This window comes from Salmo trutta, chromosome 20 (genome assembly GCF_901001165.1).
Source record: "Salmo trutta chromosome 20, fSalTru1.1, whole genome shotgun sequence".
NCBI classification, from domain to species: domain Eukaryota; kingdom Metazoa; phylum Chordata; class Actinopteri; order Salmoniformes; family Salmonidae; genus Salmo; species Salmo trutta.
Window position 1 is genome coordinate 45,279,500 of NC_042976.1, and position 22,975 is coordinate 45,302,474.

The 22,975-nt window shown below is 47.3% G+C and overlaps 1 protein-coding gene across 5 annotated transcripts in view; it reads right to left on the minus strand.

The window, feature by feature from the left end:
- hdac4 (histone deacetylase 4) overlaps nucleotides 1–22,975 on the minus strand; it is a 255,347-nt gene that overhangs the window by 40,211 nt on the left and 192,161 nt on the right. For all 5 annotated transcript variants that reach the window (XM_029703522.1, XM_029703521.1, XM_029703520.1 and 2 more), the window contains 7 exons: nucleotides 22,217–22,409; nucleotides 21,453–21,586; nucleotides 19,097–19,199; nucleotides 16,282–16,328; nucleotides 12,889–12,996; nucleotides 7,902–7,957; nucleotides 7,630–7,717 (listed from right to left, as the gene is read on the minus strand). In XM_029703522.1, coding sequence (XP_029559382.1) covers nucleotides 7,630–7,717; nucleotides 7,902–7,957; nucleotides 12,889–12,996; nucleotides 16,282–16,328; nucleotides 19,097–19,199; nucleotides 21,453–21,586; nucleotides 22,217–22,409 — 729 coding nt within the window. The remainder of the gene's footprint in view (nucleotides 1–7,629; nucleotides 7,718–7,901; nucleotides 7,958–12,888; nucleotides 12,997–16,281; nucleotides 16,329–19,096; nucleotides 19,200–21,452; nucleotides 21,587–22,216; nucleotides 22,410–22,975) is intronic.

The window sequence follows — 22,975 nt, forward strand, 5'->3', positions numbered from 1 at the left end:
CAACCTTGAATCAGTCGTCAGATGGGCATAGAAGACTAATAGCAAGTGGAAACCAGAAAAAAATGCTATCCATTGCCGTGCTTAGCCACTATCTAACATCCTACAACCTTTGTGACTTGTTCAGAGGGTTGTTTTAAGAGTACAATTGGATTAAGTCTGTTTTACAAATCCCATTGCTGGGTGACAATATCTATTACTTTCCATTTCATTTCAGTAGACCTTCCTACATAGTCAAACATAAAAAAGTGAAGTAAGCTTCTATATCTAGGCATTATCTCACACATGACAACTTTTAATGAAGGTTATTTTAAAACTAAGTGTCTATTTCTTGATGGGACTGCTTTAGAAGTTTCGATAGAGACATTTTCTAATTCGAAAGGCCTTTAAAATGTAAAACAAAGCTCCTCTTTCAGTTTCTGACCTACAGTTGAAGTCGGAAGTTTACATACACCTTAGCAAAATACATTTAAACTCAGTTTTTCACAATTCCTGACATTTAATACTATTATAAATTCCCTGTCTTAGGTCAGTTAGAATCACCACTTTATTTTAAGAATGTGAAATGTCAGAATAATAGTAGAGAGAAAGATTTATTTCAGCTTTTATTTCTTTCATCACATTCCCAGTGGGTCAGAAGTTTACATACACTCAATTAGTATTTGGTAGCATTGCCTTTAAATTGTTGAACTTGGGTCAAATGTTTTGGGTAGCCTTCCACAAGCTTCCCACAATAAGTTGGGTGAATTATGGCCCATTCCTCCTGACAGAGCTAGAGTAACTGAGTCAGGTATGGAGGCCTCCTTGCTCACACACACTTTTTCAGTTCTGCCCACACATTTTCTATAGGATTAAGGTCAGGGCTTTGTGATGGCCACTCCAACACATTGACTTTGTTGTCCTTAAGCCATTTTGCCACAACTTTGGATGTATGCTTGGGGTCATTGTCCACTTGGAAGACCCATTTGCGACCAAGCTTGAACTTCCTGACTGATGTCTTTTGATGTTTCTTCAATATATCCACATAATTTTCCATCCTCATGATGCCATCTATTTTTGTGAAGTGCACCAGTCCCTCCTGCAGAAAAGCACCCCCACAATATGATGCTGCCACCCCCGTGCTTCACGGTTGGGATGGTGTTCTTCGGCTTGCAAGCCTCCCCCTTTTTCCTCCAAACATAACGATGGTCATTATGGCCAAACAGTTCTATTTTTGTTTCATCAGACCAGAGGACATTTCTCCAAAAAGTACAATTTTTGTCCCCATGTGCAGTTGCAAACCGTAGTCTGGCTTTTTTAAGGCGGTTTTGGAGCAGTGGCTTCTTCCTTGCTGAGCGGCCTTTCAGGTTATGTCGATATAGGACTCGTTTTACTGTGGATATAGATACTTTTGTACCTGTTTCCTCCAGCATCTTCACAAGGTCCTTTGCTGTTGTTTGGGATTGATTTGCACTTTTTCGCACCAAAGTACATTCATCTTTAGGAGACGGAGCGTGTCTCCTTCCTGAGTGGTATAACGGCTGCGTGGTCCCATGGTGTTTATACTTGCGTACTATTGTTTGTACAGATGAACGTGGTACCTTCAGGCATTTGGAAATTGCTCCCAAGGATGAACCAGACTTGTGGAGTTCTACAATTTTGTCTGATTTCTTTTGATTTTCCCATGATGTCAAGCAAAGAGGCACTGAGTTTGAAGGTAGGCCTTGAAATACATCCACAGGTACACCTCCAATTGACTCAAATTATGTCAATTACCCTATGAGAAGATTCTAAAGCCATGACATCATTTTATGGAATTTTCCAAGCTGTTTAAAGGCACAGTCAACTTAGTGTATGTAAACTTCTGACCCACTGGAATTGTGATACAGTGAATTATAAGTGAAATAATCTGTCTGCAAACAATTGTTGGAAAAATTTGCGGAGTGGTTGAAAAATGAGTTTTAATGACTTCAGCCTAAGTGTACGTAAACTTCTGACTTCAACTGTACATACCCTAGCTTGATAGTCTTTATAAGCAGCGATTTTTGACACAAATGTGAGTTGTACTGATAAATGACATGACACACAGTGTCCAGCGCTCTTGCAAGATTTGGTACCAAAATTACTATGACATCAATTTGACAGATTCTAACGCCGGACATATGTCTCATATCATGTTATACAGACAGGTACTGTAAGCTGCCACTGAATAACTTGGTCTGTAAAAGCATTATATTAGACTTGCAGAACTAGGGCTGACCCCATTTAGTCGACTGGCCGATTGTTTTGTTGTTAGGCTGTTGGTGGACCAAGATTTTTTTACTTGTGCGGAAGCAAAGTATGTATATAAATAAGTATGTGGACACCCATTCAAATGAGTGTATTTGGCTATTTCAGCCACACCTGTTGCTGACAGGTGCATAAAATCGAGCACTGTCATCTCCATAGACAAACATTGGCAGTAGAATAGCCTTACTGAAGAGCTCAGTGACTTTCAACATGGCACCGTCATAGGATGCCACCTTTCCAACAAGTCAGTTTGTCAAATTTCTGCCCTGCTAGAGCTGCCCCGGTCAACTGTAAGTGTTGTTATTGTGACGTGGAAATGGCTCAGCCGCGAAGTGGTAGGCCACACAACCCCACAGAACGGGACCACTGAGTGCTGAAGCGTGTAAAAATATCATCAGTCCCTGGTTGCAACACTCACTACCGAGTTCCAAACTGCCTCTGGAAGCAACGTCAGCACAAGAACTGTTCGTCGGGAGCTTCATGAAAGGGGTTTCCAAGGCCGAGCAGCCGCACTCAAGTCTATGATCACCATGCGCAGTCCGACGGACGAATCTGTGTTTGGCAGGTGTCAGGAGAGCGCTACCTGCCCCAATGCATAGTGCCATCTGTAAAGTTTAGTGGAGAAGGAATAATGGTCTGGGGCTGTTTTTCATGGTTCGGGCTAGGTCCCTTAGTTCCAGTGAAGGGAAATCTTAATGCTACAGCATACACTGACATTCTAGACATTTATGTGCTTCCATCAAACACCTTTGGGATGAATTGGAACGCAGACTACGAGCCAGGCCAAATCGCCCAACATCAGTGTCCGACCTCACAAATGTTCTTGTGGCTGAATGGAAGCAAGTCCCCGCAGTAATGTTCCAACATCTAGTGGAAAGCCTTCCCAGAAGAGTGGATGCTGTTATGGCAGCAAAGGGGGGACCAACCCATGATTTTGGAATGAGGTGTTTGACGAGCAGGTGTCCACATACTTTTCGTCATGTAGTGTATATTTTTTTATAGCACACGAGACACCTGTCTAAATCAAGGTCCCCAAAGCACACAGATCCCTGGGTCACTCCTCTTCTCAGTTCGCTGCAGCTAGAGACTGGAACAAGCTGCAAAAAACTTTCAAACTGGACCGTTTTGTCTCCATCTCTTCATCATTCAAAGACTCAATCATGAACACTCTTACTGACAGTTGTGGCTGCTTCGCGTTATGTATTGTTGTCTCTACCTTCTTGCCCTTTGTGCTGTTGTCTGTGCCCAATACTGTTTGTACCATGTTTTGTGCTGTTACCATGTTGTGTTGCTACCATGTTGTTGTCATGTTGTGTTGCTACCATGCTGTGTTTTCATGTGTTGCTGCCATGCTATTTTGTCGTCTTAGGTCTCTCTTTATGTAGTGTTGTGTTGTCTCTCTTTTCGTGATGTGTGTTTTGTCCTATATTTTATTTTTATTCCCAGCCCGTCCCCGCAGGAGGCCTTTTGCCTTCTGGTAGGCCGTCATCGTAAATAAGATTTTGATCTTAACTGACTTGCCTAGTTAAAAAGGTTAAATATTTTTTTTATATAAATATGAAAGATCTTTCCAGCTCTCTTTCGATAACCACTTGGTGTGTGAAAGGGAGAAATATGTAGTTGTCTGATCCGGTGGAAAGTAATTAAATAGGCCTACCTGATTACTTCTTATCCCTTGCGCAAATTACCATAAAGATCTGTCTGTCCAGAGCTCACTGGCCCAAAATATTTTATATAATGTTGCAAGTTCGCTAGCACCAGCTTCAGGCCAGACCAAGTTGATACAATGTTTCAAGTTCCTTGCAGACAGGTCATGTGTAGCCAATGGGATTTATAGGGTATTTATTTTTACCAGGATATTTTCATACCTGCAGGCTGCAATGTTTCTTTTGTGGGCTTTATGTAGGCCCTTTTTACATATTTGGAAATGGCAATAGAAGTTATTTTCAGAATTTTGATTAAGCACATCATGATTTTGCAATACGAAGACTTTATTATAAATTAAATGAAACTGTTCCACGAAAATGTGCATATGAAAATCATAACTGGTGGTAGAAATGGTAAGATAAATTGGCACTACAAATGGAAAAGGTTGCCAACCCTGATGTAGCCCATTACCCGGCAACTTCAGGAGCTTAATGGCAGAATCTGTGAAGGCCAGCTGGAGGAGGAGGGTCGGGAACAGGTTTTTTTCCTTCCAGTTAGGCTATCTTGATCTCTGGCTCCCTCTTGAGTAATTTGTGTGTCTTAATTAATGCATCACTGTCACGTTCTGACCCTAGTAAGATGTCATTTTCTATAGTAGAGTAGGGCAGGGCGTGACAGGGGGTGTTTTTGGTTGTTCTATGTTTTCTATTTCTATGTTTAAGTTCTAGTTTTCTATTTCTATGTTGGGATTGTTTGGGGTTGATCTCTAATTGGAGGCAGCTGATCCTCATTGCCTCTGATTAGAGATCATATTTAAGTAGGGGTTTTTCTCTTCCTGTTTTGGGGGTTATTATCTTTTGAGTAGTGTGTTTTCCTCTCTGCGTCACGGTTTGTTGTTTTTAAGTTATTTATGTATTGCATTCAGTTTTCACGTTTAATAAATATGTGGAACTACGAACACGCTGCATTTTGGTCCAATCCTTCAGAAAGCCCTGACAGAATAACCCACCATAAAAGGACCAAGCGGCGTGAGGAGAAGTACTTGGAGTCGTGGACTTGGGAGGAAATATTAGACGGTAAAGGACCCTGGAGCCAGGCTGGGGAGTATCGTCGCCCGAAGGAGGAACTAGAGGAAGCCAAGAGGGAGCGACGTTAATTCAAAGCGCTATATCCACCAATAATCAAGGTGGAGAGGCAGCCCCAGACATTTTTTTTTGGGGGGGGTCATAAGGGGAGTTGGTCAACACCAGGGGGAGCCTTGATCGAACTTCCCGTGCCAATCGGAGAGAGCCGTGGAGCAGACAGAAGTCAGTACAGGAGCCTAGCGTGGAGCTCGACGCGAGATTCCGAAGGGAAGTACTGGCAGAAAGAGCACGGCAGAGCGGGCATGCGGAAGAGCGAGCGATGAGTTACGGTGTGTTGCGCACACTCACAGCCCAGTGCGGTCAGTGCAAGCTCCTCGCCGGTGTAGGGTGAAGATGGTCATTGAACCCGGAAGGAGTAGGCCTGCTCAGCATGCCAGGTCCCCAGTTTGCCTACATAGCCCAGTACGTCCTGTTCCTGCTCCCTGCACTCGTCTTGAGGTGCGTGTTGCCAGTCTGGCGCCACCTAAGCCAGTTCCACGCATCAGACCTCCAGTGCGCATACCCAGTCCGGAGTGTCCTGTTCCTGCTCCCTGCACAAGTCCTGAGGTGCATGTTACCAGTCTGGCGCCACCCAAGCCAGTACCACGCACAAAGTCTCCAGTACGTATCCATAACCCGGTACAGCCAGTGCCTGCTGTGAGCACTCGGCCCTTAGTGCGTCTCCCCAGTCCGGTGAGACCGATTCCTGCTCCTCGCACTCTCCCTCCAGTGCGCATTCATAACCCGGTACAGCCAGTGCCTGCTGTGAGCACTCGGCCCTTAATGCGTCTTCCCAGTCCGGTGAGACCTATTCCTGCTCCTCGCACTCTCCCTCCAGTGCGCATTCATAACCCGGTACAGCCAGTGCCTGCTGTGAGCACTCGGTCCTTAGTGCGTCTCCAGTCCGGTGAGACCGATTTCTGCTCCTCGTAAAAAGCCTCCAGTGATAGTAGAGGGTCCGACACCTGTAGAGATGATCCATGGCAAGGAGCCTGCAGAAACGGTCCCTAGTACGGAACCTACAACGACGCTCTCCAGCCCGGGGCCTCCGGCGACGCTCCTCAGCCCGGAGCCTCCGGCGACGCTCCTCAGCAATGAGCCTCGGGCAACGCTCCTCAGCCCTGAGCCTCGGGCGACGCTCCTCAGCCCTGAGCCTCGGGCGACGCTCCTCAGCCCTGAGCCTCGGGCGACGCTCCTCAGCCCTGAGCCTCCGGCGACGCTCCTCATCCCTGAGCCTCCGGCGACGCTCCTCAGCCCGGAGCCTTCGGCGGCGGTCTGCAACCCAGAGCCTTCGGCGGCGGTCCGCAGCCCTGAGCCTCCGGCGACGCTCCTCAGCCCGGAGCCTCCGGCGGCGGTCTGCAACCCAGAGCCTTCGGCGGCGGTCCGCAGCCCTGAGCCTCCGGCGACGCTCCTCAGCCCGGAGCCTTCGGCGGCGGTCTGCAACCCAGAGCCTTCGGCGGCGGTCTGCAGCCCAGAGCCTTCGGCGGCGGTCTGCAGCCCAGAGCCTTCGGCGGCGGTCTGCAGCCCAGAGCCTTCGGCGGCGGTCTGCAGCCCAGAGCCTTCGGCGGCGGTCTGCAGCCAAGAGCCTTCGGCGGTGGTCTGCAGCCCAGAGTCTTCAGCGGCGGTTGGCAGTCCGAAGCCTCCAGCGATGATCCATGGTCTGGTTCCTCCGGACATACAGAAGCGGGGGGGATCAGCGGACGGTGGGGGTACTACGCCCGGAACCAGAGCCGCCGCCATAGACATTAGTCACCCACCCTACCCTCCCTTTGTGTTTTGTGGTTGTTTTGTTGGGTTTTTGTTTGCATTCGGTGTCTGCACCTTTGGGGGGGGTACTGTCATGTTCTGACCCTAGTAAGATGTCATTTTCTATAGTAGAGTAGGGCAGGGCGTGACAGGGGGTGTTTTTGGTTGTTCTATGTTTTCTATTTCTACGTTTAAGTTCTAGTTTTCTATTTCTATGTTGGGATTGTTTGGGGTTGATCTCTAATTGGAGGCAGTTGATCCTCATTGCCTCTGATTAGAGATCATATTTAAGTAGGGGTTTTTCGCTTCCTGTTTTGGGGGTTATTATTTTTTGAGTAGTGTGTTTTCCTCTCTGCGTCACGGTTTGTTGTTTTGTGTTCTCAAGTATTTAAGTGTATTGCATTCAGTTTTCACGTTTAATAAATATGTGGAACTACGAACACGCTGCATTTTGGTCCGCTCCTTCAAACAGCCGTGACAATCACAGTGTGCTTAAAGCATCAGACAAGCTCAGTAGCCTATATATAGTTGTTTTTATTAACACATAGGGAAAAATACATGTTTTAAAAGGCGGCTCTCGGTCGACAAAGATTTTATTTTGTCGGGGACATGCCCTACGCAGAACATTAACAAATGTTAATAAATATGGGTCACATTATTTCATATAATATATACCATTTAGCAGACAATTTTATGCAGAGCAACTTAAAGACATGCGTGCATACATTTTACGCATGAGTGGCATCAGCGGGAAACGAACCCACTACCCCCTTGCAAGCGCCATGCTCTAATGACTGAGCCCCACCTTATTCTATGTGAAAGCACAGGAAGTCCAAGGTGAACTCACCCAATCCACAATCAGGATCTTACTGACACTGAGCCTCTGCTGCAGAAGTTTAGCTGCGATGGCCACGGAGTTGAAGTAACAGAATCCCCTGTGTGATGGAGTGATGAGAGAGAGGGGGGAGGAGTGATAGAGAGAAAAAAAGAATATACATTGAGTCCAACAGGTATTGTGATTAGGGTTCTGATAATTAGATTTTGCTCGAAACTCATACTGTTTCCATAACAAGATCTGATCCAATGAGAAGAAAGAAACATAAATGACGTTGGTCTTACATAGGTGTGCTCTCCTCTGCGTGGTGTCCAGGGGGCCGGACTACAGCAAAGCCGTTCTGCCAATCAGAGAAGAGGGAGCAATGTTGTTACCCATAAGGCCTTGATCAGTCACAGACTAACAGACACTCGTACTGTAATAGCACAGATAAACACATAACCCCATAAACACACACGAAAATACCTAGTTACACACACACACACACACACACACACACACACACACACACACACACACACACACATTCCAGTTTCTCCATGCAGTATTCAGTTCTCTGCCTCTATGACCCTAAATCCCCTTGTGGCTCACACTTAATTGTTTTGCCATTGACAGGGAGGAGGGTCAGACACTGCCGATGACACACACACGCAAAAATGTTTATTCTATTCTACTGAGCCATTTACTTTATGTTCATATTCTTATCTTGTATTATTTCTTATTGTTGTTGCATTGTCGAGAAGGAACCTGCAAGTAAGCATTTTGTTGGACGGTGTATACCATGTGTATCCTGTACTTACGACTAGTAAATCTTGAAACTTGAAACACACACACACACACACACACACACACACACACACACACACACACACACACACACACACACCACACGCACACACACACACACCACACGCACACACAAAGGTTTGGCTGACAGCTGAGAGCAGCAGTGCGAGGCGTGGATGTTGTGTTAATGTAGGGACCTGGGGGACTCCCGCTGCTCCCGCGCCGACTGTTTACGGTCCTGGTGTAATATGGGGACATATGGGGACTGGTAGGGACGCCCAGTGTTTTCGGGGCCCTGACTGACTGTGGTATGTGTACGTGGTGAGGTGACCTGTGTCCCTGTAGTCCAGTCTAATGATGTTGAGGCAGCTGCTGTGGATTACTCTCCACCTCGCCTGGCCGCAGAGGATATTATTCTAGCAGAGGGACAGAAGGAACTCAGATTCCCTCTGACGATAGGGACCGCTTTCAAAGAGCTGTGTGTGCGAGAAAGCGAGTGTGTGTGATTTAAGGAGAGTAATGGAATTCCATTGAGTTCTATTTTAGAAACATTGATGATGCAGATGCAAGGCTCACTTGAACAGGCACGGGGGGGGGGGTGGCAGGTGATGTTATAGTCTGTTTTCCCTCCCTGGGGTTATGTGTGTGTTTGTGCGTGTGTGCTAAGATGGGGTTAAGGTGCAAGGAGGTCACTTCCTGTGATCTCTAACCCTTATGTAGAGCGCAGGCATTTTTTCATGAATCTTTTCAGGTCATTATTCTTAGAAAGAGAGCGACGCCCTCCATAAATCAATCAAGATAAATGGATGAACAAACGAGTCCATGAATGAATAAAACAAGTGTATAAATCTCAGTAACAACAACCAGTGCTGTTCAGTAAATGGCTTACATACTCAGCAACAGATACACTCCAAACAATAACCTTCAAATAACAATAGATCACATCCATTTTACGGTATGCCCCTACTGCCTCCCCTAACCAATGCTTCCAACTCCACTGGAACAAGAAGGAGAGTGAACGTGCTAGTTGAAGCCCTAAGTCCTAGCTGAAACTCTTTGCGAGCGTTAGTAATTTAGCATCCTATGCCAACGGCTGAGAGAGGGACTTTCATAAGTCTCTGTTACCTTACCCAGCTCTGCAGGTGGCTGTGGTGGGCAGGCTAATAAAGCCGGGGTGTTAGCGGGGACTATTAGCGTTAGCCAATTAGCGATGCCCGCGCACTAGGCCGCCCCGCGGAGTTCAAACGACAGTCGGGCGCTGCCAGGAGAGGCCACAGACACAGGAAGGCAGGCGGGCAGAAGGGGAGGAGTGTCTGTCTGAAAAGTGCTAATGAGAGCTTTGTGGTAGGGAGGGGGGCGGGAGGCATTCCTACCGAGTCTGGAGGTGTTAAGAGAGAGCACGGCTAACAAGGCTAAATTAATAAAGCTAAGCTAGCCCTGTGCCTAATTCAAATCAAATCAAACTTTATTTGCCACACGCCCCGAATACAAGAAGTGTAGACTTTACCGTTAAATGCTTACTTACAAGCCCTGCAGTTCAAGAAGAAGAAAATATTTACCAAGTAGGCTAAAATAAAAAGTAATAATAAAAAGTAACACAATAAGGACAACAATAACGAGGCTTTATACAGGGGGCACCGGTACCGAGTCAGTTTGCAGGGGCACAGGTTAGTTGAGGTAATCTGTACATGTAGGTGGGGGCGAAGTGACTATGCATAGGTAGCAAACAAACAGCGAGTAGCAGGGGGGGGGGGGTGTCAATGTAAATTGTCCGGTGGCTATTTTTATGAATTGATCAGCAGTCTAATGGCTTGGGGGTGGAAGCTGTTGAGGAGCCTTTTGGACTTGCACTCCGGTACCGCTTGTCGTGTGGTAGCAGAGAAAACAGTCTATAACTTGGGTGACTGGAGTTTCTGACAATTTTATGGGCTTTCCTCTGACACCGCCTATTATATAGGTCCTGGATGGCAGGAAGCTTGGCCCGAAGCTTGGCCCGTTCGAACCACCCTCTGTAGCGCCTTACGGTCAGATGTCGAGCAGTTGCCATACCAGGTGGTGATGCAACCCGTGATGCTCTCGATGGTGCAGCTGTAGAACCTATTGAGGATCTGGGGGCCCATGCCAAATATTTTCAGTCTCCTAAGTGTAAAAAGGTTTTGCTGTGCCCTCTTCACGACTGTCTTGGTATGTTTGGACCATGATAGTTTGTTGGTGATGTGGACACTCTCGACCTGCTCCACTACAGCCCCGTCGATGTTAATGGAGGCCTGTTCGGCCCGTCTTTTCCTGTTTTGCTCACATTGAGAGGTTGTTGTCCTGGCACCACACTGCCAGTTCTCTGACGACCTCCCTATAGGCTGTCTCATCGTTGTCGGTGATCAGGCCTACCACTGTTGTGTCGTCAGCAAATTTAATGATGGTGTTGGAGTCGTGTTTGGCCACGCAGTCATGGGTGAACAAGGAATACAGGAGGGGACAAAGTACACATCCCTGAGGGCCCCCAGTGTTAGGATCAGCGTGGCAGACGCATTGTTGCCTACCCTTACCACCTGGGAGCGGCCCGTCAGGAAGTCCAGGATCCAGTTGCAGAGGGAGGTGTTTAGTCCCAGAGTCCTTAGTTTAGTGATGAGCTTCGGTGGGCACTTTGGTGTTGAACGCTGAGCTGTAGTCGATGAACAGCATTCTCACATAGGTGTTACTTTTGTCCAGGTGAGAAAGGGCGGTGTGGAGCGCAATTGAGATTGCATCATCTGTGGATCTGTTGGGGCAGTATGTAAATTGGAGTGGGTCTAGGGTATCCGGGAGGATGCTGCTGATGTGAGCCAAGACCAGCCTTTCAAATCACTTCATGGCTACCGATGTGAGTGCCATGGGGCGGTAATCATTTAGGCAGGTTACCTTTGCTTCCTTGGGCACAGGGACTATGGTGGTCTGCTTGAAACATGTAGGCATTACAGACTCGGTCAGGGAGAGGTTGAAAATGTCAGTGAAGACACTTGACAGTTGGTCCGCACAGGCTTTGAGTACACGTGCTGGTAATCCGTCTGGCTTTGTGAATGTTGACCTGTTTAAAGGTTTTGTTCACATCGGCTACCATGAGCTTTATCACACAGTCATCCAGAACAGCTGATGTTCTCGTGCATGCTTCAGCGTTGCTTGTCTCGAAGCGAGCATAAAAAGCATTTAGCTCACCTGGTAGGCTCGCGTCACTGGGCAGCTCCCGTCTGGGTTTCCCTTTGTAGTCCATAATAGTTTTCAAGCCCTGCCACATCCGACGAGCGTCAGAGCCGGTGTAGTAGGATTCAATCTTAATCCTGTATTGACGCTTTGCTTGTTTGATGGTTCGTTTGAGGGCATAGCGGGATTTCTTATAAGTGTCCGGATTAGTCTCCCGCTCATTGAAAGTGGCAGCTCTAGCCTTTAGCTCTGGTTGGGATATGTACATACAGTAACTGTGGGGATGACCTCATCGATACACTTATTGATGAAGTTGATGACTGAGGTGGTGTATTTCTCAATGCCATTGGATGAATCCCGGAACATATTCCAGTCTGTGCTAGCAAAACAGTCCTGCAGTTTAGCATCTGCGTCATCTGACCACTTCCGTATTGAGCGAGTCACTGGTACTTCCTGCTTTTGTTTTTGATTGTAAGCAGGAATCAGGAGGATAGAATTTTGGTCAGATTTGCCAAATAGAGGGCAGGGGAGAGCTTTGTATGCAGCTCTGTGTGTGGAGTAAAGGTGGACTTGGATTTTCTTCCCCTGGTTGCACATGTGACATGCTGGTAAAAATGAGGTAAAACTGATTTAAGTTTCCCTGCATTAAAGTCCCCGGCCACTAGGAGCGCTGCTTCTGGGTGAGCATTTTCTTCTTTGCTTATGGCCTTATAGAATTGGTTGAGAGCGGTCTTAGTGCCAGCTTCGCTTTGTGGTGGTAAATAGACGGCAACGAATAACACAGATGAGAACTCTCTTGGTAGATAGAGTACCTTATGATAAGTTGTCGACCACACTATCTCAGGTGAGCAATACCTCGAGACTTCTTGAATATTAGACATCGCGCACCAGCTGTTATTGACAAAAAGACACACCAGAGGTAGCGTCTCTGTTCTGCTGGTGCATGGAAAATGTCCAGAAGTTATTTTCGGTCATAAGAGACGGTAGCAGCAACATTATGTACAAAATAAGTTAAAAAATAAGTTACACAAAATGTTAAAAAAATAACAAAATTGCACAATTAGTTGGGAGAACGTAAAACATCAGCCATGTTCTTCGGCGCCACATTAATAGACCTCACTTGAGTGGGGCTAGCGTTAGCGTCGTTAATGAGGTCTAATGATCAACGCTCCACTCTGCCACCTATTCACCTGAGATGGGCTAGCATTAGCATTCTGCGTCCGACGCGAGATGGCATTATCGTTGGTAATATAGGCATTCAGACAGACAGCTAGACAGACACACGATGACGAGGGACATGGAGCTAACCTTGAGTTCTCCAGCCGCCACTTTGAACACCAGCTCCACAACGGAGCCCACAGCCAGACGAGCCGCGCTGGACGAGTGGACCTCGTTCCAAATGGTGTCGCTGTCCACCTGTGAACACAAACACACATGCGCATTTATGCAATGCGCAACATATACATGTTCATGTATAATGCACAATGTAAACAGGATAAAGCATACAATTGGACAATGTTGGACCAGGATGGCTGTGGTGCCATTTGTCCTCCCAGTCCCAACAATTCCAGAGGTAGAAAGAGTGAAGATGATATGCGCACACAAGCTACAATACAAAAGCCCCTAACCACACTCACAATCACACACAGTGTTTACAAATCCCGTGTATTGTATCAAAGCTTGCACAGGAAGAGCGGGGGGAAGGGACTTGATTGCTGAGCAGAAAAGAGACTCTCACAGTGAGTTATGGGTCAATCCAACTGACGTGAACGACTCCCCTTACAGACAGAAACTCGGTTTGGACAGCCAGGCTTAGTTTCTTGTATATGCGCATGCACGAATAGCCTGCTGGCACACACAAACTCACACACGCGCACAAACACAAAACATACACACAGTTGCACAAACACATACAAAAACACACAAGCGCATGCACGTCCTGTACGTCAATCTAAAGGGTACGGGGAACTAATTTGTTCTTCACACGTCTGTCCGTCTGTGTGTGCTTCTGGTGGGATCCCATGGGGGAACACAAAAGCATGCCGGTAGAGGTGTGATTTTAACGTCCGGGAGAGAGGTGAGATGGCTTTTATTCACAGACGTGTGTCAATATTGAGCAAAGGGAGAAGTTTGGGAGAGATGAGGGATATACTGTAGATGGAGAGAAATATTAAATATTTTAAAGGGGGGGGAGGCATGGAGAGTGATGTGGGATGGGGTGGGGGGAGCTGGCTAGTCCCGGTGTTGTGGAGGTGTGGGTGTGCATGTGGTCAGAGAGAGAGGCCAGGCATTCATCAGTCAGGGCTGATTATGCTGACACACGCCTGCTCCGTGGCCCCAATCACAGCGCACACACACAGTACTTCTACACATCTTTACTCCTCTACACACCACTAGACTACATATTGCACACACACACACACTCAGCATAGATATATTACTCTTAACTCCTTGTTGTAACACTGACTGCATGTTGAAAAAAAAATAAAAAAAATTTGTGGATCAAGGAACCAACTTGTGGTCTCACTCACTCACTCACTCACTCACTCACTCACTCACTCACTCACTCACTCACTCACTCACTCACTCACTCACTCACTCACTCACTCACTCACTCACTCACTCACTCACTCACTCACTCACTCACTCACTCACTCACTCACACACACACACACACACACACACACACACACACACACACACACACACACACACACACACACACACACACACACACACACACACACACACACACACACACACACACACACACACACACACACGTTAAGGTTGAATTCCGAGATAGAATAACCTAAGGAGAAGAAAACAGCTGGCAGAGGGAAAGACAGGAGGAGAGAGATAGGGGGGAGGGGAGAAAGAGAGACTGGCTTCCAGTTGAAGCTCGCATCCACTACAAGCCCATGGCACTTGCCTATGGAGCAGCAAGAAGAACTGCCCCTCCCTAGCATAAGGCTACATTCAAACTCTACACCCCAACCCGAGCACTCCGTTCTGCCACATCTGGTCTCTTTGCCCTCTTGGCCCTCCAAGCTCTTCTCTGTCCTGGCACCCCAATGGTGGGACAAGCTTCCCCTTGAAACTAAGACAGCAGAGTCCCTGCCCATCTCCTGAAAACGTCTGAAACCCTACCTCTTCAAACAGTATCTAAAATAATCCCACAGCGCCCCCCCTTCACACTACCTCCTCACCCCCTCCCCCACTAGCTCTGACCTTGCTACTTTATTGATGAAAACGGGTGTGGCTTTCTCACCTAGCTATCTTAAGATGAAAGCACTAACTGTAAGTCGCTCCGGATAAGAGCGTCCGCTGAATGACAACAACGTCAACGTAAATGTAGAGAGGGGATAGAGCGAGAGAGAGTTTGCGGAGACCTGCAGGGTTTTTGTGAACCTCGGAGTCGCCGATAGACTCAGCATACATTGACTCTGGCGATCCCTGCCTGCTGCATTTGGCTTTCAACGGCAGGAACGCTCCAGGCTAGAGTGAGAAGAGAAAAGGAAAACAGGGGGCCTTTTCAAGTCACGCCAAGAAGGACGTTGTCACGAATTATGAATCTGCGGTGCATTTACGATGCAAAGAAGACTGGGGGGGGGGGGGTGAGAGGGAAATAGGTTGGGGGGAGAGGGCACGGGGGAGTTGAATGAAGAGTGACGGCTGCACCAGAGTGAGTGAGTGAGTGAGAGAGTGATCAAGGAAATGAATGATAAAGTCATCGAGTGATCAAGCTAAAAAAAAAAAGGAAGAAGACGACAAAATGTGACAATGTACCCTGGGATGAACTGAGGAGCGTGTAAGAAAAGTGGAAGAAAAGATGGAGCGAGGGAGGGACACAGCGCCAAAGTATGTCACTAGTCCCTAAAGGAGAAGAAAGTGCAACGTCGGAAGGACAGAGTAGCCTTGACGAAAGCGACTTGCAAGACTGAGACTGAGTAAGACGAGGGACCAGGGGACCAAAGAGAGTGAGGGAACGTGTTGGAATGAAAGAGTGGCAGTTCTGCTCAGGCTGACAGGGTAATTTGATGAGCCGAGGCGCTGTGCTGGGACTACAGGAAGACAACAATTTAGCCTCATTTCCATAAAACAGAGCAGAGCCCCTTCTGTTTCCCACCGGCAGCAGCGGGCAGCACAACAGACCCAGCTAGATGCCCTCCGTGGAGAGAGAGATAGGTAAGGGGGAGAGGGATTGAAAATCCGACCTCTGTCAACATATTGATCTAGGGAGCAACAAACACACAATCTGAGTTCACACACTCCCATACACACAGTACGCAAGGGAACACACGCCCCATGAAGACAACGAAATGCAAGCATACAGACAGAGGGTCACACACATACACTAACCCAGCTGACCTTGTTCTTACCCCCCCCCAACCTTCACACTGAAGGAACAGCACACACACACACACACACACAGCATTGCCCCCCCAACCTCCCCCTTAACCCCCCCCCCTCCAGTGTCCCCCTCAACACACAGACAGCGCCCTCCCACCCACTCTACAGGACACAGCTTGTTTATAGAAAACATATGGTCACAATTACCCACTCGACAGAAAGCAGAGCAACAGTTTTGGTTGCCTCTGGTGCTCCAGGGTGGTGTGTGTCTGTGTGTGTGTGTGTGTGTGTGGGATAACACACAATACCATTATTTAGACAGGGGAGAATAAGTAGGGAGTGACTTACCCCTACCCCTCCACAAGGCAGCCTCACGAACATGGGAGTCAATGAACCTGAGAGGGAGAGAGAGGAAGAAGGGGGGTGGAGAGAGACAGAGAGAAAGAGGTTAGAGGCAACCGCCAAAATACTCCCTTGTCACACAGTATGCCCTACCAGTCTCTCCAGTCAAGAAGCATCTGCAAGATGACTACAACGTCAACTTAGACATGACATCCCCTTTGAGATATAAACTAACCTTGACCCGTGCAAATTCTAGCAAAACGTTGTAAAGTGGAAACCCCCACACCCTTAAAACAACACCCTGCGTGATCTGAGAACATAGGCTACACCTGTGTATGTGTGTATGATTTTTAGTGCAGTCTAATCGAGAGAGCAGCATTTCACCTTTGGGCCTGAACATTTCAAATGTGTCTAGGTGACCATTCACTACTCTTAGTGGGTCCTGAGTTGACCATTAGACTTCCGCATTAATATGAATTCATATAGCAGACACTCCTAGAGCGTTGACGCATGGCAGAATATACAACATAATCACACATATTTGAAGTAAACACTTTTAAAAACGGTGCAAGTGGAAATACGGAAAGTCCAACAGTCCAAAACAGTGTTTCTCTTGCGGGTACTTGGGGGTCCTTCAGGGGTACTCCAGGCAGAGCAAAATGTACACGGTGCTACAGTAACCAAAAAGGTTGGGACAAAATGACTGTTCTTCGACAGGCACTGGCTTGGTTAACTCCGATATGACAGCCAGGGTGATCATAGTTCGATGTTTGAGCCAAGCCGTCAGTCTCCCTCTCTCTCTCGACCAATAGGAAATATTTAGGTGATGGATCAGAACACTTTGGGTGGAGGGAGTAAACACAGAGGGGTGATGTCATGGAACATTGTGTGTGTGTGCGTGTGTGCGCGTGCGGTCATTATTGGCAGAGAGGTAGCGGCCTTGACCGAGCTTAGGGACAGACTTGAACTAGCTCCAACTGTGGCGAGATAACGCGAGAATGGAACGACAACAAATAAAATAGCGGTTGTTTAGGTAAACAAAACAAACTCTGTGGAGCTTCCTGGCTTTTTCTTTACACAGAAGGCTATAATGCAGATAATAAAGTTGATAATGGTCTGGTAGAGGAACACTATCATTAGGCCAGCTCTGCGCTGTAATAACAGACAGCGGAGGTGTGGGAGGGGGGAGATAGCAGTCTATGGAAGACTGTTATCGTCGTATACACTCTCATACTGTAGGCAATCTTGTTCATGGACTGTTCTTTGTGCATGTAAATCAAATCAAATCAAATCCAATTGTATTTGTCACAGGTGTGGACCTGACCGTGAACTGCTTACTTACAAGCCCTTAACCAACAATGCAGTTCAAGAAATAGATTTAAGAAAATATGTACCAAATAAGCTAAAGAAAAAATTAAAACGAACACAATAACATTTTCAGTAACGAGGCCATATCCATTCAATGTGTGGTGGTAGAGGTTAGTCGAGGTCATTTGTACATGCAGGTAGGGGTAAAGTGACTATGCATAGATAATAAACAGCGAGTAGCAGCGCTCTTGTAACGCTTGCAGTTCGGTAGCAGGGAGAACAGTCTATGACTTGGGTGACTTGAGTCTTTGACTATTTTTTGGGCATTCCTCTGATACAGCCTATAGAGGTCCTGGATGGCAGGAAGCTTGGCCCCAGTGATGTACTGGGCTGTACGCACTACTCTCTGTAGCATCTTATTGTCGGATGCCGAGCAGTTGCCATACCAGGCGGTGAAGGAACCGGTCAGGATGCTCTCGATGGTGCAGCTGTAGAACGTTTTGAAGATCTGAGGACCCATGCCAAATCTTTTCAGGCTCCTGAGGGGGAAAAGGCTTTGTTGTGCCTTTTTCACAACTGTCTTGGTGTGTTTGGACCATGATAGTTTGTTGGTGATGTGGACACCAAGAAACTTGAAATTCTCAACCCGCTTCACTACAGCCCAGTCGATGTTAATGGGGGCCTGTTCGGCCCTCCTTTTCCTGTGACCTCCTCCCTATAGGCTGTCTCATCATTGTCGGTGATCACTGTTGTGTCGTAAGAAAACTTAATAAAGGATGGTGTTGGAGTCGTGCTTGGCCACACAGTTGTCGGTGAACAGGGAGTACAGGAGGGGACTAAGCACGCACCCCTGAGGGGCCCCAGTGTTTAGTCCCAGGGTCCTTAACTTATTGATGAGCTTTGAGGGCACTATGGTGTTAAACACTGAGCTGTAGTCAATGAACAGCATTCTCACATAGGTGTTCCTTTTGTCCAGGTGGGAAAGGGCAGTGTGGAGTGCGATTGATATTGCGTCATCTGTGGATCTGTTGGGGCAGTATGTAAATTGGAGTGGGTCTAGTGTTTCCGGGAGGATGCTGTTGATGTGAGCCATGACCAGCCTTTCAAAACACTTCATGGCTACAGACGTGAGTGCTACGGGGCGGTAGTCATTTAAGCATGTTACGTTTGCTTTCTTGGGCACAGGGACTATGGTGGTCTGCTTGAAACATGTCGGTATTACAGACTGAGTCAGGGACAGGCCAATCCTAACTTCTGACATGCATTGATGTCAATGGAAGACAATGTGAAAATTTGACTTCAGTGGAAGTTGGGATTCACCCTCACTATACTGAGAGCATCTACACAACTGATCCTGTATAGTGTATTAAGCACCAACATCCACTTGGGTATGGGCCATTTCCACAAAGCATCTCAGAGTAGGTTTTCTGATCTAGGGTCAGTTTAGCCTTTTAGATCATGATGAATTAGATTATTTGGACAGATCCTAGATCAGCACTGGTGTAGGACTTACTGTCTAGTTTCTGTCGGAGTGGGTTGGTTCCATACAGAAGGACGTGGGCCTCAGAGTGAACCGTCTGCAACTCCTCCAGAGTGGCTTTCCGCCCTCGGATACACTGCAGAGAGACAGAGAGACAGAGGTAGAGAGAGAGAGAGACACACAGAGACCGAGAGACAGAGAGAGAAAGAAAGAGCACGAGGGGAGAGAGAAAGAGAGAGCGGGGTAGTGAGAGAGGGAGAGAGAGAGGGGGAGAGAGAGTTGGTAACACTTACTATGAGACCTGTATCTGTAATGCTTTGTCCATTAGTTATAACACACTCCTGCTTTACTAATCCCCAAGGGTCACCTGAGCTTTTGATGGACAGGAGGGATGGAAAGATGAAAAGGAGGGAGTTGAGGAGGATTGTAGAGGAGGGGGGGACAGGGTAACACCTGTAGCCAGGAATCTCCAATTAGTTACAGTGGTGGTCGTAAAGGAGGACCGAAGGGTGTGTGTGTGTGTGTGTGTGAGTGAAAGAGAGACAGGAGAGTGAGAGAGGAGAGCAGAGGGGAAGGGAGGGGAGGAAGTCTGGGGATGGGACTTGTTTGTTTGTTTGTGCCATTCAGGAAAAACAGAGACGGCAGCTATGCAACCGAGCGTAGCGCTGACGCAGTGAGCGAGTGAGATGCAGAAGAGGTCAGACACAAACACGCACAGCGCAGAGTGTGATGCAGGATGGTTCATCCCCATTTAGGAACCATTAAACTGTGTTTATACCTCTCAGATGAAGAGTAAAGCATGTCTCTTGCTGAGCAAGTTTGTGTGTGTGTGTGGTAAGTATCTGCGCGAGTGTGTGTGTGTGGACGGTCACAGAACAGGTGCAGCCGTGATAAGACCCACTATGATAAGACCCACTATGATAAGACCCACTATTAGCTCAAATTCAGCTTCAACCCACTAGCAGCTTTTTATCTCTACCAGCGCTTCAAAACAACATAAAACTTCAAAAACAACCCCCTAAGCTAAACACTGGTCTAAGATCAGTTTAGAATTTTCCCCCTGAATGGTTATGGTTAGGATTTGTCAACAGTTTGCCCTACGGGCAACTTGCTGTGGGGTGTTTTGTAAACAGGGAGGTTGGTTTAACACTGCCCTCTCCTGGTCAGAAATGGAAAGTGGAGTAACGGGTCCATCTCAATACTCCAGGTTGGATGGGCAAAGGCAGCCACTTTATACTATTGAGATAGGTCGGCAAACAAGCTTCCTCAGTTACTCTGACAGGGGGACCTGAATTTATACTCCAAAGTGGATTCCTCTCCTTAGTCTCTGCACTGATGGACAAAAAAATGACTATAAGGGTGAAACCACAGAGCTGGCCACACTTTAACCTGTCCTATTACTTTAACCTGTCCTATTACTTTAACATGTCCTATTACTTTAACATGTCCCATGACTTTAACATGTCCCATGACTTTAACCTGTCCTATTACTTTAACATGTCCTATTACTGTAACCTGTCCTATTACTTTAACCTGTCATATTACTTTACCATGTCCTATTACTTTAACCTGTCCTATTACTTTAACCGGTCCTATTACTTTACCCTGTCCTATTACTTTAACATGTCCTGTTACTGTAACCTGTCCTATTACTTTAACCTGTCCTATTACTGTAACCTGTCCTATTACTTTATCATGTCATATTACTTTAACCTGTCCTATTACTTTAACATGTCCTATTACTTTAACCTGTCCCATGACTTTAACCTGTCCTATCACTTTAACCTGTCCTATTATTGTAACCTGTCCTATTACTTTAACCTGTCCTATTACCCTCACCTGTCCTATTACTTTACCCTGTCCTATTACTTTAACCTGTCATATTACTTTAACCTGTCATATTACTGTAACCTTTCCTATTACCTTAACCTGTCCTATTACTTTAACCTGTCCTATTACTGTAACCTGTCCTATTACTTTAGCCTGTCCTATTACTTCTGAATCTGTGCTGAAATGAGGGATACAAGGTAAGAAAGACAGTTAACATTTGACATGTTAGTAATTTAGCAGATGTTCTAATCCAGAGCGATTTAAAATGAGTGCATTCATGTTAAAGGTATACTTTTGGTATTTTGGCAATGAGACAATTTATCTAATTCCCCAGAGAAAGGGGGGGGGGATTTCTTCAAGATACTCTTTAAAGAGTTTAGAGTTTCAGATATTTTCGGAAGATGGACAAGGACGTTAGGGGAAGCCTGATTGGGGTGCCAGGACAGAGAAGAACTTGAACTGGTGCTGAGCGGGACCTGCCCACCCGTAGGGGTGGGAGGGTCAAGAGACCAGAAGTGGTAGAACGGAGTGATCGGGTTGGGGTGTAGGGTTTCCGTACCTCACACTTGCCCCTCAGTCCAGTCTCCTGCAGTCGGGACCAGATGCTCTGGATGCGTCCGGCGTGCTCCGGGTGTGTGTTGGTGTTGCCACACATACACTGGTGCTTCTGCATCAACGTGTCATACACCAGGCCTGGAGGGGAGAGGGGGAACGCATAGACACACACACACACACACACACACACACACACACACACACACACACACACACACACACACACACACACACACACACACACACACACACACACACACACACACAGGGTTATGAAAGACAATGTTGATAAGACTGTTTGGGAGACATAGGTTCTGACAACAGCACACGCACACTGCAGTGCTGATCAGTATGCTGGACACTGGGGCTCTCAAAGTGGTTTATGGGAGAAAGAGAGTCAAGGTACATTGTTTTGTTTTCACGGAGAGAGGACAGACTAATCTAAGAGAACAGGGGGAGTGTGTGTGTGTGTGTGTGTGTGCGTGAGTGAGATACAGACTACAGGTTAGAGAGAGAGTGTGTGCGCGGTGTACGTCGTGACCCGTGTATTTAGCCAAGTTATAGTTACTCATTGTGTATTTATTCTTCCTGCTATTATTTTTCTGTTTTCTCTCTCTGCATTGTCGGGCAGGTCCCGTAAACATTTCACTGTCAGTCCACACCGGTTGTTTACCAAGCGTGTGTCTGTGTCTACACGTGTGTGAGTGATTGTCTGTACGTATGTGCATTTGTGTGTGTGATACAGACAAGGGGTGCTTGGACACTAACCAGTGGTGAAGCGAGGCTTGGTGGGCGGCTCCTGCTGCACCACAATGGGGGGGAAGCAGGCCGAGGCGGGAGATGATTGGGCCCTGGAGAGGGGGCGGTGCACTGGGAAAGTGACTGACAGGCCGGCTGACTCCATGGAAGCCTGGTAGTTCCTTAGCTGGATCATCCTCTGCTGCTCCAATAACACAGCCTGCTGCTCACACAGATACAGAGAGAGAGGAGAGAGAGAGCGAGAGAGAGAGAGAGAGAGAGGGCAGAGAGACAGGGGAGAGAGACAGAGAGAGAGGGGGAGAGAGACAGAGAGAGAGAGGGGAGAGAGACAGAGAGAGAGGGGAGAGAGACAGAGAGAGAGGGGAGAGAGACAGAGAGAGGGGGAGAGAGACAGGGGGAGAGGGGAGAGAGACAGAGAGAGGGGAGAGAGACAGAGAGAGAGGGGAGAGAGACAGAGAGAGAGGGGGAGAGAGACAGAGAGAGACAGAGAGAGAGGGGAGAGAGACAGAGAGATAGGGGAGAGAGAGAGAGAGAGAGAGAGGAGAGAGATGGGAGAGAGACAGAGAGAGAGGGGGAGAGAGAGAGAGAGAGAGGGGAGAGAGACGGGAGAGAGACAGAGAGAGAGGGGAGAGCGAGGGGGGAGAGAGAGCGAGAGAAAGGGGAAAGAGAGGGGAGAGAGAGCGAGAGAGAGAGAAGAGAGAGAGGGGAGAAAGAGAGACAGAGAGAGAGAGAGAGAGACAGAGAGAATGTTACACACACGTAAGCTAA